General features: G+C 28.8%; 1 protein-coding gene across 2 annotated transcripts in view; it reads left to right on the plus strand.

The window, feature by feature from the left end:
- LOC107453216 (uncharacterized) overlaps positions 1-11,211 on the plus strand; it is a 134,430-nt gene extending 123,219 nt beyond the window's left edge. For both annotated transcript variants that reach the window (XM_016069948.3, XM_016069949.3), the window contains exons 20-30: positions 189-295; positions 390-492; positions 1,157-1,307; positions 3,525-3,591; positions 3,699-3,765; positions 4,048-4,136; positions 5,046-5,175; positions 5,297-5,338; positions 6,711-6,764; positions 8,002-8,038; positions 10,108-11,211. In XM_016069948.3, coding sequence (XP_015925434.1) covers positions 189-295; positions 390-492; positions 1,157-1,307; positions 3,525-3,591; positions 3,699-3,765; positions 4,048-4,136; positions 5,046-5,175; positions 5,297-5,338; positions 6,711-6,764; positions 8,002-8,038; positions 10,108-11,138 — 1,878 coding nt within the window. In that variant the 3' untranslated portion in view covers positions 11,139-11,211. The remainder of the gene's footprint in view (positions 1-188; positions 296-389; positions 493-1,156; positions 1,308-3,524; positions 3,592-3,698; positions 3,766-4,047; positions 4,137-5,045; positions 5,176-5,296; positions 5,339-6,710; positions 6,765-8,001; positions 8,039-10,107) is intronic.
- Positions 11,212-17,624: the final 6,413 nt, after the last annotated feature.

Here is a 17,624-nt window from a genome sequence, read left to right on the forward strand (position 1 = left end):
TTTATTGACCCTCGTCAGTAATAGACTTTAATTGAAAAATATTTTTTTTAATTACTGTACTGAAGTGATTTTACTGACAAAGCTCTCCTGATAGCAAACAATGAAGTAACTGGTGAAATAAACTTTGAAAGAGTGCTCCAAGGGGAAATATAGTATTAAATTGCAATTAAAATAATATTTTTTTACAGGATGATTTGCAGTTCCAGGATGGCTTCGAAGTAATCGCTGGAATTGGCTGTGCATTATGTGCCTTCTTCGTTTTCCTAACGTTTTTCATCCTTCTAGTATTATGGAAGTAGGGTTTTATTATTTATAATTTCTTCTATTGATACTGAATGTTTTCTACTATGAAATTTTGAATTAATTCTCAACATTCTTATTTCTTCCAGAAAAATTCGCGGTGCTATAACAGCATTGAAATTACAAGTCTGTATAGCACTAATAGGTGCCTACGGTACATTTCTCAAAGCTCTTCATGAATCTTTGTCTAAGGTAAAATTATTTCATTTTTATTATTTGTTTTAGTTTTATCACAATATGTTTTAGAATAAATTAAAGGTATAATAGATTTAAAAATTACTAATAAATACTTCTATGTGAATTGCTAACAGCCATTTTTGTCATGAAAGTTTAAAATTCTATGACAAGGCCCAATATTTAGGGAAAATAAAACTTTAGAGAATATCGTATTGGGCTCAGAAAACTTTATTTTCGTCTTAAAATTGAAGAAAAAAAAAGTTTTTTATATGATTTTTCAGCTACCTGACTTATTTTATCTATACGAATGTGTCACAAAATATGGATATTTTTTGATTGAGTTAAGAAAGATGACTGGAGATTTATATATGAACTTAGAAGCATTTCAAAAGTCATAAAAGGTTTGTTCGTGTTATTCCGCAATGAAATTGGACACTTCAAAGTCATTTTTTACCAAATAAAAATATTATTATTCTACACTTTTCCTTATCAATCTATTAACATTATATTTTTAATGCGGTCATGAGGTTTTTTTTTCCATTTCTAAACGGAACGTTAAGAAATGTTATCGAATGAGTGTTGCAAAATTTAGAAAATTAATCCATTTATTTGAAAAGAGATTGTAAAATTCATTACTATTAAAGGTATTATTTTCAACGAATTAATTATATCTTTTCAGGACTACTACCCATACGTCATTTCCCTGATTCAGTTTTTCTTGCTTGCTGCTTTCTCTATGCAACTATGTATTGGCCTTACAGTCTACATGGAATTCGTCGAAATGAAAGGAGTGCGCTATCCTGAGCTCAAACTTGCAACTATGGGTTGGGGTAAGAAGGGAAATTTCCCACAACTTGCATATTTTAATGTTAATTAAAAATGTTGCATTAATAACTAATATTATAATGTAATGGACAATCAAATATCACTTTCGCCGTTATTGAATTTCGGAAATGAATTTCAACAAAATTAAGGAAATATTTCGTCATTCTATTTTTTGCAAAAAAAAAAGATGAAATGAAATTTGAAGTGCCTAAAAATAACTTTTCTAATTATCATTTTATCTTGGGCACCATTTAGGCGGATCAATGTCACACTATCGACACAAGATGGACAAACAGAACAGAGAGAAAAATTACACCCAATAAGTTCAAAGCGGGATTCGATCCCGAGATCTTTCTGCTAGGAAGCGTTGACTTCCCATATTCCAGTCGGTTTGTTTCGTCACCTTATTTTCAATTGCCTAGTTATTGTTCTATTTTCGTCATCCTAATAAAGAAACTATGAGGTTGTGGCGTAACTACCACTACGATTATTAAACATCAATTCACTGGTATATAACACATGCTAACTTGNCCGCACACCCTCGGTCCCTACGCAGACTGATCCAAGTGGTCACTCACCCGCACACTGACCGCAGCTTGACTTCGGTGATCTGCAGGGAACCGTGTCTTTACGATCAGTCCACTGCGGGACCTTATCGTTTCAGATAAATAATAAATTAAATTAAATAATGACCGAATTATGAACGAAAAACAAAGTAAGATTTAATTTCTTAAAAATAAAAAAAAGTGATATTCGATAATATATTTAGCTAATTAACAAATAATATGACAGGAATAGTTTTAAAAAAAAATTTATTATACTCTCTAATAAAACGAAGTGCTAAATGATTTTTAAAAAATGAATAAAATACGCAAACCTTTCAAATTTTTTTGTATAAACAAAGTTGATTGACTTATGTCCAAATCCAAATGACAAAAATAAATTTTGTTTTAACTTTATTTCTAAAAATAAAAACAACAAGATTTATAAATTTAAAATCAGTAATAAAAACTCATTAAATTATTAGAAGTTTCATCCAAAAAGTTTTTAATAAATTAAAAGAAAGTAAAAAAATAACCTAACAAATTCAATTCTTTATGGGCGCCTAAATTAGATTGCCGATAATTTTCACATTTAAAAATAAAAAGAAGTTTTTTTAAAAAAAAACTTATTTTATTAATGAAGAAACTCTTCTTTATATATTCTTTTCAATAATAGATTGCCTTCAGAACAAGGTAACATCGGCGATCACGAAGTTAGTCCCACTGAAAATAATCTACAAGAAAAGTCGCGACAAGAAAAAAAAAGCTAAGAGATGCGAAAAGGAACATGCGGTATAACGATATGTGTTCTCAAAACTCTGATTCTGATTCTACAACTCACCAATCAAGGCCATTTCAACATAACGAAACGAACATCGTCTTCCACAGCGCGAGTCGACATCGGAACGTAAGAGAAGAGTCTTATATCGCTATATCGTTATCCTATATCCTTGCGTGTCTTATATCGCTATATCGTTTTGCGCTCGTTAAATCAGATTTCTGATGCATCGCCTTGAATGAAAGTCGCTGTATCGTCTTGCCGATATATGCGTTAAATCGATATGTCTCGATACATCGATTTATAGCCCAGTCCTATTCACAAGTACAGCAATTAAGTGGAAACCGTTCATCAAATTCTATCCCTGATAAAATTCTGGTGTGGGAGTAGTGTGGCGTAACTACCATTACGATTATTAAACATCAATTCACTGGTATATAATACATGCTAACTTGATTCAATCACGGGGTACCTTTTGATAGATGAAGATTGGCATGGTCGATAACTCTGCCCCTACAAGGTTTAGAATTTAGGAAACGTATTCGTCATATATTTGAGAGTTCGCGTTTTGCTACAAATCACGTGATTTCGTGACGAAAATATTCTCCAAATTAAATATCGCTTCCAATGAAATAAATAAAGCTCCAGGATTGCTGAATCTCCATATGTGAGAGTTTCACTTCAGAGAGTATTATAGTTCCTACATAAAATTACTTATTACTCTGTGCAAAATGTGATGAGAGCTATCTCAACTAATCGAATCTTCAAATTAAAATTCAGCAAAAATAAATATGCTACTATAAATTTAGCAAAAGCCATGACTATAAAATAAATATGCTATGTTTTATTTTTAATTCTGTCATTTAAGTAGATTTGTCCTAATTATTTTACTTTAATTTTAGCCATTCCGATGATAGTTGTTGGAGCCACTCTTGCAGCTCAGGTTCCCGAGGGATTTAGATTAAATAGGTACATACATTATTGCAGTACATTTCCAATTAGTAATTTTTTTTCAAATGATTTAAAATATTTTTTATGTAAAAAACTCATCTTTAAATGCGCAATTATGTTTTTAGCTGGTGGATTCAACTGGAGACAAATTATTTTTATGCTTATTCCATATCTGTCATTATAATTACAGTGGTAAGTAAAAAGGTGTTTTTTCATAAATTGTATTTTTGTGTAAGCTTTCCATTTGTATTCATTGATTCTATATGGCCAGTCTTTTTCAAATACATTAGTTTGACAAAAAAAAATGATATATTACGTCAATTTTCTTATTATTTTCACTAAACTCTTGGTTATATGCATAATTATTTTCTTGTACTTTGCATGTGCATATTTAACTTTACTCGTAAATTGCGTTATTATAAAGTGGTCTAATTAATTAATTTACTGAACTTCATATTATTTATTTATTTTCAGTTACAAATCATGTTAGTGATGACGGTGAAAACAGAGCTTAAAATGTATAGAAAATTGGAGCCCACAAAACATTCAAAAACTGTTAACAGGTAAACAGACTATTTTTAGATTTCTCTTCAATCAGTTTTTGCCTACAACCTAATTTTCGTGATATATATATTTTTTTTTACTTTAGATTAGTTTTTTTCCATCAATACATTTAAGTTCCTTACCATACGGTTATATTTTTTTGATCAATTATATCTTAAAACTTTGTACCTGTTGATAGAAGATAGACTTTGTACAAGAGGGAAACTCGTTTTCAAATTTCAGCTTGGTTACATACAGGAATGTATAACAAATTTATGAATACATCTAAATAGTTATTTTGAAAATATTTCCGTGAATTTGAATTACGTAGAAATATATTAAAATTCTGTTATTCTTTCCGGATCTAATAAAATAGATTGAAACTGCTGATAGATAATTGCTAATACATAAAATATCCATTATATTAACTTTAACTACTCTTTTTACATAGTTGATAATCTGAGTGGATAAAGATTCTAAATTATTTTTTTGTATGAATTTAGGTAAATTATCATTGAAATGTATCCGTTGATAATAAAAATTAAAGATTGCGTTTTTTTTCTCTTTCACTTTTATAGCTTACAATTAGTGGAATCAATAAGACTCTAAATCACATTTACACTGTTCGCGTCGTAGCGTTTGCCGTTTTTGCAATTTAATTTGCGACCGTCAGGAGAGAAATTCTAAGCTGATGTCTTGACAGTTTGATCGAAATATATTTGGATTTTTTTTATTTTATCCAAAATTACTCAATCAAACTTCGTTTATTCATCCACTGAGGTCTGTAAAATTGGCTGATTTGACATCATAAATAATTGCATAGTTAAATATAATATTTTCATTCTTCTAACAATCATAATATTTTTTCAAACAATATCTTTTAAAAGTTGTCTGTTTTACATGAGCGAGTGGTTTTTATTGTTTTTTAGGTCCCGTTTGCTCAACAGATCTTTAATTATCATATTATTCCTACTGATGGTGTCGGCCTCTAGCTTCATGTATATCAATTTTGATGATGAACTTTATAAATTTATTTTTTCTTCCGCTTCTGGAGTTTTGGTGAGCTGATAAAATATTTCATTGATATTTTTCTACATATTTATTTATATAAAATGACAAATTTGAAATAAACTTCACTTTGTTTAATCTTTCATTAACCCTTTTGTTTTCTCTATTCCAGGGTCTTATGGTCTTCCTTTGCTATACAATTTGCAGTGAAAACGTACGTTTTACATTATAATTAAAATAATTTACTTTTTTACCAACTGTATTTTGCGAACAAGATTGTTTTACCCTGTTTTTATTGCTTTACTTCGAAGATATCTGTATATCAAGACATTTTTTTAAAATTGCTTAAAATACTTTTACTATAAACATTCAGCTTTATGGAACGCTACAGATATTAACTGTAAGAGTGGGCGTATGTCAGCGTAATTTTTTAAAATTCATTTTAACAATTAAATTTCTTCAAATAATTTATACTTCTAAATTTTTATATTTTTCACCAATATATGTCTGTGAAATGAAATCATGGAACAAATAATTAGCCAGCCTATAGGAATCATAAAAAATAATAGAAAAAAAAAACATAATACCCTGCTTTTCCTTTTATCATATTCCTTTATTCTATGAGGATTGGTGCAGCTTACTGAGGCAGCTACAAAAATAAACCAGGATATTTAATTTAGCATATCGTATTATTAGGTATTGCCTTTCTGTCAATAACGTCATAATGATGAGGAATGATATGCCGTTGTTAACTTTTTAGATGATAACAGTAAAATAAATATATAGGGCAGGGAAGGACATATGACTGGGTATCACGAATGCTCACACATCCCATTTGGACCTCGTTAGATCTGAAAATTCAAATGACATAAGCCTCAATGAGAATGCTCTAAAAATATTGAAGCAACAGTCAAAGCTTCCGAAATCAGCATTACACAATTCACCATGTCAATCCAATCAATCCAATCAATCGAATTCTTAATAAATGATTTAAACTCAAGGCGACATACTTGCAAAATAACAGCATCGAGAAGGTTCAGAGGTATGGTATTTAATTATGTTTCCCATGAGTTTCCTAAGGGTGTCAAATACACTGTAAAAAATTCCAAATGAAAATACGGTAAAAATGAAAATACGAGTTTCCGGTTCATTTTGAGGAAAAATACTTTACTTTTTACCATAATAAAATCCATTTTTACAGAAAAATTTCACTCAGCAAAATATCTGATGCACCTTCATTTTTACAGTAATATTTATTATAAAATCGGTGTTTCATTGTAGTTAAATAATTATTACTGCTAAACAAAATTCTGCGGTAAACATGGATTTTACGGATGATGATGAAAACATGGTGCCAGTAATTTGTACTGGAAATTTTTTACATTGTATTTTATCTAATGCACTGATATCTAATTTTTGCCCATCCGTTTTTGTATCCTTAAATATTCTTCGAGCTAAACTCACCACATTTGAATATTTTGCTGCATTTCATGTTTTGCTGCATGGATGGGAATGAGATTTAAAAAAAGAAAAAGGTTTAAAGTTTTTTTCTAGTATTGAATAAAGCTGCATTTTCTTTTATTTAGGCTCATTCATTATGCTCATCTGGTAATTCGATTGAAGATGAAGATGAAAAACAGGTAAATATAGATAATATGTTCTAAATATTTCATTACATTTGTCAGAATGGCTTAGTAATTATTTAACTAATAATGACCTTTATTACACAGGAGTGATAGACACACTTTAACTAATTACAACTAATAAAAAAATTACGTATGGTCTTGCAATAAGTTTAAGATAAAATATATATCCACGGTATAAGTAGTTTCCACTAAGCCTTACACACGAGGTTACTCATATATTGAAACTATTACATGCTTCATTTTATTTAAGTTAATTTTTTTCTTTAATTTAATTTTTAAAAAAATATTTGATAACACTCACGGTTAACAATTTTGATTAAAAATTAAAGAAATAAGGATTAAAAAGTGATCAAATCTAATTATTTGAAGCACACTTACAAAATTTTGTCATGTTAATATACTATCTAGAAACAGGTGTTTAACTTATAATGTATGCTCGTTAGTGTGAAAATTATAGAATAAAAGTACACAATAAAAATAATAAATGCATCCGAGTTATAAATGATGCCATCAAATCTTTCAAAACTTCAATATTTTATGTAGGATAGAAGATATTAAAAGAAGTATTATACAGATTTTCCTTCCGATTTCCTTCTGAAGTAAATTAAGTCAATAAGTGCTTTCTTTTAAATCCAAAAATAAATTGTTTTTTAATTAATTAATGCAAAACATCTTATTTTTGATACATGTCTTTCATTTTATTAATAAAACATTACATTTAAAAAAAAATATAATGGCGTAAATACTACATAGTTCATGGCTCGAAAGCTACGTAATAGAAATAAGAAATATCAGTATTTCGAAAGAATGTAAAATCATTTTAATCGCTTAACTTCCGACCACTTTCCTATTTCAAAGTCTTGGACCATATTTTCTAGATTATGGTTGCAAAATTCCCTCATATTTTGAGAGTCAAAAATTCAAACCCCTCGAAAAATTATTATTTATCGAAAGCACGTCATCAGAGCCTGATTTTGTAATAAATAACGTCTGCAGAAGTTTTGCAGCAAATCTATGGTTATGGTTTTATGGTTCGCTCCTCGAGCCAAGTGTATATCTGAATTGAAAATTCAATCATTAAATCAAAAGTTATTACAATATTTGTTTTTTTGTCGACTATACATAAGTATACATAATTAATAATATTATGGCAGGCTCTTGACAAATGTTTTTTTTTTCTAGTTATTTTTTAATGAAGCATAGAATGCTTTTTATTGTAATTTCTTTTCAGGAACCAAGATTGAAGGGCAGAGCGGGTTCATTTCAAAGTAAGATGCATTTAAATTAATACCTATTTAATTTTAAGGCTAGATTTCCACACAGTTGGAGTACAATAACTGATATCATTCTGCCCATCTAAGTAATAGTAAAGTTTACGATTAGAAACATTTTTTAACCTTAACGGTATGAAACCATTTACAACTGATGTGGAAAAAAAAACGTGGATCTAAAACTATACGGGCTTATAAACATTAACGACAAGCATGGTTTCAAAATCATGAAAATATTATTTGATTGGAGTTAGGTAATGTTAGGCTGTTCAATTGGTAATGTCCATTGGTGTTAGGTTGTAGTTGATTAATGTTTTGTCAAGTGAACCATAGAATTACAATAGTTTATCTAGGGGTCTGGTTCATTTCATCGACAATTTNACATTAACGACAAGCATGGTTTCAAAATCATGAAAATATTATTTGATTGGAGTTAGGTAATGTTAGGCTGTTCAATTGGTAATGTCCATTGGTGTCAGGTTGTAGTTGATTGATGTTTTGTCAAGTAAACCACAGAATATGTCTTAATTACAATAGTTTATCTAGTGGCACTATCCATTATGAGAGAGGGGAAATACTAGACTTTTTCTTGTTAACCAGCCCGGTGGTGCTTTCAGCTATGTATGAAAGAGAGTTTCGTAATTCCAGAGTCATCAATTTAGGAGTGATCTAATCTGAAAACTCATATTTTGAAGGAATTGGGGAAATATTGTGTTGTTAAAAACTATAATGTGAAGCACCGATCAGCGAGTCATGATGCGTAAAGATTATCCCTCTCGTTTTAAATATATACCCATCTGCAAGGAACTAAATGGTTTCATTAGGTTACTTATTACTATAAGACTATTTCGGCATCCGATGATGGAGAAAAAAAATTAACTCGTAATCCTCATAACTTTGCTTAACTTGAAGATTTTGAAGAACTTGTGCTCCATTCTCATTGGCTTTGAATCTAATTAGCACGGATAAAGAATTGGTTGTTTAACTGTATCGGAAGAAAATTGTCAAAAAGTTATTTTTATCATAGTTAACATGTGAATACCGTCGTTTTATGGTTATTTAACTTATTTTAATTGTTTTTCTTAACGTTTTGTGAAAGCTTTAGAATCAAATTTATTTAAATTCCTTTCATATAACATTGATACTAAAATTATCTGAGATATTTTAATAACTGTCAGTAACAATGGACAATTTGTATTAAGTTTTTAAAAATAAATTTTTAAAACTAAAAGTTTAAATTTTTCCTCCGAGATGATTTTGTCTGTAAGTTTTAATTAATGATTTTTGCTATGATTTTATTTACAACTTTTTGTCTGAAACAATAAATTCCTGTTAGTTATTTCTCATAAGTTATTCCAAATATCTTGTATTTTTTGACCGACTTTTCACATCACTATAAAAGTTTGTCACTAATTCTTATAATCATATTTCTTCATTACAGTAGATAATAAATTTCGTCACTAATTTATAGTTATATAGCTTAAGTAATCTGTGTTACGAGGAAAAAAATCACAAAAATTAAAAATCATAATTGCTTTTAATAAACGTAGTTCATTTTGATTAAAAATATCTGTACTTAAATGTTTTTTTCAGCATTATTTTCGAACGTATATATTATGCACTTATGATCGATAAATGTAGATTGAAGATCAGGAAGAATTCATATTTTCCATCCTAACACCTACGAGATATCCCTTAAAATTCTCCTATCTCGTTAGAACTGTTTTTTCAGCTCTTCAATGCTATGTAATTTTGGGTTGTTCCTACAATCTTATCGAAAACATTGCTCCCTTCATATAAATCAAACCATATTAACTGAGAAAAAATTGAATCTATTATTGAAATTGTGAGCAATCATGTGCAATAAGTATCTACATTGCAGAAAAATATTCTTTGCTGATTTTCTACTTTTGAGATTCCCTAATTAGTATTTTGTAGAGATTATTGCTGAGTTGAGTTCGAAATAACATCGTGATTTTGTTTTGAAAATAATTTCATTCATTCTATTATTTATAAAAGTATGCTCGTAGAAACTAATAAAACATTTTAATTTTTTCAAAAAATAGGTTTCTTGAAACCGGAAATTGTGAGTGACTCATTCTGCAGCAAAATGCCAGACACAATTGAAGTAGATGTGCGGATGGAAAAACTGAGGAAACTGCGCTTTCAGATGGGCTCTGAAGATATCGAGTGGAAAGAAGTGGATCATCTGCTGGTTGAGAAATCTGCCGCCGCATCCATAGTGCGTGATTTCACAGTCCATCAACAGAGATCTCCACTCATTGTATCCAAATCGAAAGATGTAACAGCGACAGAGTTGATTGATGCCAATATCGATCCTAACGATCCTCTTTGGGTAGCAAAAAATGCTCCTGATGATCCTCTCTCACCAGCATTTGAGCTACAGCAACTGGATGATAGCCCTCGAAGTAGCCAATTCCATATCAAAGACGTTCAAGAAATGGAACCTGATGGCCAAGAGAGTCAAAAACAGTTTTATGAGTTGGGAATCATGAAAGATACACCTCCAGATATACTCGAGCCAACAAAGCAAGCATATTTTGCAATCAATACATCAAGTCAGCAAGTTTTAATGAATCCCTGCTTGACCACCTTTGTAGGTAGTGGTGACATCGGTGAACAGTGCATTATCAGTACCAAAAAAATTACAGGTCCTGATCAATGTCCCTTAGCCAGTGAATCGCTGAGGACTAGCTCATATTCCACATTTCACCCCAATCCATCATCTGCGGGTTTTCAAAGCTCTTACATTGAGTTGAACAATGGGAAGGTCACTGAAAAGAAGGATTTTGCCTATGTCACTAGCTCCGAAACTCAAGATCCCAATAAATTATCCTCTCAGGAAAAATCCCCCTCACATAAGATTTCAGTCACTAAAAAACCTGTGATCCTCAAAATTCCTGATATTGGAGATGAGCCTATTGTAGCTACTGATCCAACTCAAAAAAAGAAGGATGCCCTTGGACTTCAAGTTGCAACTCCGATTGTGCCAGGTGGGGAAAAAGATTCTACAAACACTGAAATGGATCCCAATTCTCAACAAGCCAAAAAAGGTTGGAGCATAACAACTGTTTAAAATAATTTTTTAAACGACAGATTGGTATATATGTTTATCTGTTTACAATAATAAAATATGGTTTATATAATTATGCTTTATGGTCATTAATTGAGTATTTACTAATACAAAAAAACACTGGCATTATAATCAAGAAATGAACATTATTTTGCCTCAGATTCAACTTTTGGATAATTACTAACGAATCTACACCAATGATTCATGTATTTTACGGAAGTATTAGTAATATAATTTTCACGAAATTGTTTAGATATGGGATAAATCTTAGAAGAATTCAAAATTTTCATGGAAACAAAATGATAATAAACAATATTTTTTTTAATCTACTAGAATAAAATCATAACTGACTCCACAGCTGCTGTTTTGAGTATTCAACTTAACGTTGTATTTGTTGTGCAAAAACAATAGGATTTAGAAACATAAAAATACGAAGGTGTATATTGAATGTACTGGGATAAGATGAAACTAAAAATAAAAATCGATTGATAATTAGCTCAAGAATCTTTTAAAGAACTTTTAAACGTTTTGTAGGAAATCACAAGCAAGACTCTCGACAGTTGCAAAATTAAAACTACAACGCTGAAATATGACTTGTTGGCAAAGCTTTTTAAAATGACGAATGCATTACGATTTTTTTTTCAAAGTTTCAAATTGTTCGAAAGTTATTGCAATGTTAATGCTTTTTCGATTAAGCTATTTTCGGGTTTTTTTCTTCACTTTTTTTTAAAGAATAACTATTCGGATAATGTTGTTAGAAATTTTATTTACATCTCTATATAGTACATTTATCTTATAAACTCGTACTTGAGTCCCAAAAAATAAAAAACAAAGAAAAAAGATAGATTAGATGTGGCCAAATATACATACAAGCAAGCAATTTGAAATTTTTAAAAAAAGTTCAACTATTTAGTTTTATAGAAATAAAAATCATTTCCATTTAGAACTGTTCTAAAGACGAAAAATTACGTTATAATTCGTTAACGAGTAATGTTACTGACCTATTTCTTCTTATTTCACTCAGTTTGTATTTCTGTTCTTACTATTTTTTTAAGTACTATTGATTTTTTTTTAAAAGCAAATATCAGTTCATTCCATTTACGATTGCTGTATTTCTAAAACTAGTTTACCTAAATATGTAATGATTATATGTTTTGTTAAGAAAATAATCTTTATCTTATTGAAAAATATCAGCTTTTAAGACAGAAAGACAATGAGTAAGGACAATCACAGAGATTAATGCGTGCAGATTCCTAGTTTATAAAATAATATGTGATTTTTAGAGATGAACTTATTTTTTCCGAATTTAAATTAATCAAAGTAAAATGTACTTGTATATGCAAATTATATTGTTTTTTTTAAATTTATAACATCAAAATTATATATTGAATTAATTTAAATATGTAAATTTTTTTTATAAATTAATTAACTCACAAAATGCAAATGGAATCTAACTTTGTATTCATTGATTAAAATGATGTTTAAGATTTACTTTAGACAGACAGATTCTTATATTTATTTTGGCAACTTCGATAATGTGGCTTATTTCGAAAACATTATGGAATTAGTATGAATTAGACATCTCGAAAAGCAAAATAAAATTATAAATTAATAAACCTACATAAATTAATGAAACGAACTCAAGTAAACAATTCAAATAAATCATGAAATTATGAAACCAAGTTTTAAAAAAATGTCAATTTGAATGGTTATATAGGTCGACGTAGTAAAGAATTAAGATTGTCGCAAATTTGAACTATATCATGATGCTTCCAAAACTCTTAACAGTGAATACAGTTGAATTATTTTGTCTTTAACTACTCAAATTACCCTTTTATTAATCAAGATTAATTTTAAAGAATATTAAATCGTTATATCCTTAAATTTTCCTTAAAATTCAAACTTAAGTACAAAAATATAGTTTTGCTTTAATAATGGGCAATTTGTTGAAAAGCTTTATGATAGTATTTAAAAAAAATTAGAAGTAGAAGTATTCCTTCTTTGAAAATGGTGCTTTAAATTACCCAAGTATGTTTTAACATTGATTTTCCTTTTCTTTCCTACCTCAAACGCGTCGTTATAAATATTAAACAAATGAGAAAAGCGAAATGTCTTTATGGTATGCTGGTAGGGATCAGAAACCATTTTCTATCCTCAAAATTGTAATACGAGTTCTGCACTTCAATTAGAGGAAGTGTAAATAGTATAGCTTAAAACCGTTGGGTTTGTATGTGTAAGTCTGGGGAAATTTGTTGGAAGAAGATTTGTTTGGAATCGCAAAGGATTGTTCCATTTAGATATTATTTTGCTGTTCTTTGCCGGAAGATAATGTTTCAACTGTTTAAAAGGGAACGGGAAAGTAAATCCGACGATTTGTTGGAAATAGCTGGAATTTCAGAATTGGACGGATTGTTTAACTTGGCATTAGTTTCGTGTTTGGTGTTACATTTCTTTAATAAATTAATTCCCTTAGCGAATGCTTTGAAGTTCAATGCGAGTGTACATAATAGTAACATAAAAGAACCTAATTATCTGTTGAGGCTAACAACATAAACATAAAACCTAATCATGGAAATGAAAATAAGATTGCCATATAATATGTAATATTACATGTTGCATGCAATTAAGCTTTTGTGATTATAATTGAGCATGTGAGGTGTTTTGTAATGATCATCTTTAATATATGTTTTTATAGTCTGTGAGAAATCAAACATACAAACAGCAAACACATTAAAGTTGTAAGACCCAAATCAGAGAAAATACGTAATCAAAATCTAGAGAAGCATTATTGAGAAAAGGGAAATTCTAAAAATCAAAACCTGTTTCCTTGCATGAAAACAATATTTCTTTAAGTATAAGTATGTTTTAAATGCTGATATGACGGAAAGTTATGTATAAGATTATAAATATATTTTCCATTAAATATATTTTCTGAAATGCGATTTGTAATGATGTAGCTATTTTATTAATTTTACGATTTATTATTGATGCTACAGACCATTTATCTAAGGCTTTTTTTTTTTCAGAATCACTTATAGGCTACATAAAATATTTAAAAGCTAAACAGGAAGACTAAAAACCAGTTTCTTTTCATCCCGAAGACTCCTAGAATATTATATTGAAGTTATAAGAAAAATTACCCCAAGAAAGTTTAACGGTAAAATTAACATCACAAGAAATAAATAAATAAATAAAGACTTCAGTTGTATCATAAGTTCTAAAAGCGATATAAGAGTGCCTCGCGAGATTATTCTAAGGATCCACCAGATGTAAAATAAGTTCTCGATTCGTGGGTCTTAGAATTAGGTGAATTGTTTTGATTACTCAAAATAAAAAGGTTTTTCCAACTTAAGTACTTTTGGAGCAAATGAAAGTATTTTCATTATCAATTATTGCTGAGTTATGTTGTCTTTATAAAACAATATGTGTACCTGGCATAGGACCACATAGCATTTTATTTCCTTTCCATAAGCAACACAGAACAACAATAGAAACTACAAGAAACTGAAAAAAAACTTCCTAAAAAAAAAGAAAAAAAGAGACTTTGCTAATTTATTCTTTTAAAGGGATTATTCTGAGTCTAAGAAAAATAAAAATTATCATTTATCATGTATTTGATTAGCGAAACAGTTAATTTCAAAAATAATACTTGTTAAAAAATTATGGTCACAAAACCAGACCAGATTATGACCTTTTCTGCAGTTACATGTTATTCAAATTCGCTACTAATTTTAACTATTTTCTCATTTTTCTTTGCTATTCTTTTAATACAAACGTTTTTTGCGCGATATTACTTGCATTTACTACCTGAATAAAACTTCTGCTTAAATAATGTTTTATCATTTTCACTTTAAATGAATCTTGTTTAAATTTTGATTAAATACAAATTAAATATAAAAATCATAATTACAAATGTATTATATCTATGATCTGGAAGTTAAAATAATAAAAGATATATAATTAAGTTATTTATCAAAACATTATTATATAAACAATAACTATACTCATTTATCTAACAAATATAAATTTGTATAAACTAGTTCTTATTCAGAGCAGAACAGATAAAATTAATTGAGTTAATACCTTGGGAAATAAAATATCATCTCCACCACATTAATTAATAATAATTTTGCTAAAAGCAAACTTCTTTTAATAATAAATATTTGCTTTCTTGCATATCTCTTTCAGATAAGTTTATAGAAAAAGGAAGAATCACAATTCCCAAAAGGCGTTACTTTAATATTGCGCAGATTTAATATCCGTTTCCGAGAAAAACATATCATAATTATTTCGATTGCTGCACGTAATATTTAAAGACAGTATAATAATGAAACTAATGCAAAAAAAAATATTTTTATTTCAATTGTTCTGAGAAATGCAAGTGAATACGAAATTTTACAACAAATTACTAAATAAAAAGCCTTAAATGTAATCAGTACAATCGGTCAAATAAAAGCGCTTTTAAAGACTCTGTTCCATCTAAATATATAATATTAAAAATTAAAACAAGAAAAAGAACAACATATGATAATATATTTTTCGATTTAGTTTCATTTAAAGCTAACACTTATACTCATTAAACTAATAACAATTACTTATAACTTACTGTCAACAACTATTTCTCTAAATTTTTCATCAATTTGTGAGACATAAAATTAAAAGTTGCGTTCTTTTAACCGGTAAACAAACTGATTTAAGGAAAACAGTTTTAAATGGTGGATATAAGATTTTAAATACAAACTAAATATTTTTAATTTGCATAGTAGGGTTTACATGATTTCTCTTACAGTTCCAATTTCGTAGTAATATTCACTTGACAAACTGAGTTTAATACATAATTCTTGAAGAAAAAAATGTTAAAATAAATCCTACTGTATTTTTTTTTACATTTAAAAAAATTAACTTGTAATTCATTTCGTATCTAATTTTTCACTTATAATTCATTTCGTATCTAATTTTTAATTTATAATTCATTTCGTACTATGTAAATATTTTTAATTTACATAGTAGGGTTTACATGATTTCTCTTAGAGTTCCAATTAAGTAGTAATATTCACTTGACAAACTGAGTTTAATACATAATTTTTGAAGGAAAAAATTTTAAAATAATGTTAAAATAAATCCTACTGTTTTTTTCTCCCTACATTTAAAAAAAGATATAATTCATTTAGTTTCTGCTTAATTTGATGGGATTAACAGGATTACAGCAATAATTAAAAATCTGCTACATATCATAGAATTAATATGAGTAGGTTATCAACTGCAAATATACTTCTGAATATTTGGTCAGATCGAAATACTATACTTATTCACTTAAAGAATGTTTAATGCAAACAAATACAAAATGAGTTCAATTTTCGTTCATGATTTGAGTCATTAAAAAAAAAAAAAAAGAGATTATCAGAAATTCAGGGCTAAAAGATTTGAGAAAATATATTTCGATACAAAAAAGCGTGGGGATAACATTTTGTATAATAAAATTTACTTATGAACTATTTAATCGAATTTATTTTTCAGTTTTGCACTTTTTACTAAATGTTTGGTAAAGAGAACTATAATTTTTAAAACCAGAATTATCTGTAAATCGTTATCATATGAAGGTAAAATTCCAAAATAAATGTTTTAAATTCCAAAAATTTCAGTTTTATTTACCACAATTATGATTATTTTACCAGAAATGCCAGTATCATATGGTACTCTAATTTAACCATAATTCTCTTCTCCGTGCAATACTTCTGAAAATAATAATGTGGGGGCGAAGTTATCGACCATGCCAACCTTCATCTATCAAAAGGTACCTCATGATTGAATCAAGTTTGCATGTGTTATATACCAGTGAATTGATGTTTAATTTCCGTAGTGGCAATATATTACATAATATATTATTTACAACTTTGTTGAAAGCATAATCGTACATCATAAAGATGAAAATCGTATAGAACTCTCTTAAACGCAACGTATCGTAAGTTCTCTTTCTTAATATTATAAACATAAAAAAGAACATAAAATAGAATTGCCAGATTCACAAACTCTAATACAAAATTAACTAGAAGAAAGCATGACGGAAATGTTAAACTTAAAGTGAGTGGCAACAGAGACTGAGTAGCAACAGCAGGAGGATTGGTTAATGTCGCAGTCACAAATAGCAAGTCAACTGTTCAACGTGGATCATCCATCTAAGTAGGCGTTACCATCAAGTTATTTTGCGAAGTGGGCGTTACTGCGTGTACAAATCATGTCCAGACGTCACCAATGTGGGGGCGGAGTTATCGAACATGCCAACCGTCATCTATCAAAAGGTACCTCATGATAGAATCGAGTTAGCATGTCTTATATACCAGTGAATTGATGTTTAATTTTCATAGTGGTAGTTACGCTACAATTACAACAAACAAAGAGTAACTAATATAGCAATATTTCCCCAAACGTGCTAGATCTCTAATCTAGCTATAACATGATGCATTTCAGAATCACTTTATGAAGTATAAC

The sequence above is a fragment of the Parasteatoda tepidariorum genome, chromosome 1 (assembly GCF_043381705.1).
Source record: "Parasteatoda tepidariorum isolate YZ-2023 chromosome 1, CAS_Ptep_4.0, whole genome shotgun sequence".
Taxonomy (NCBI): domain Eukaryota; kingdom Metazoa; phylum Arthropoda; class Arachnida; order Araneae; family Theridiidae; genus Parasteatoda; species Parasteatoda tepidariorum.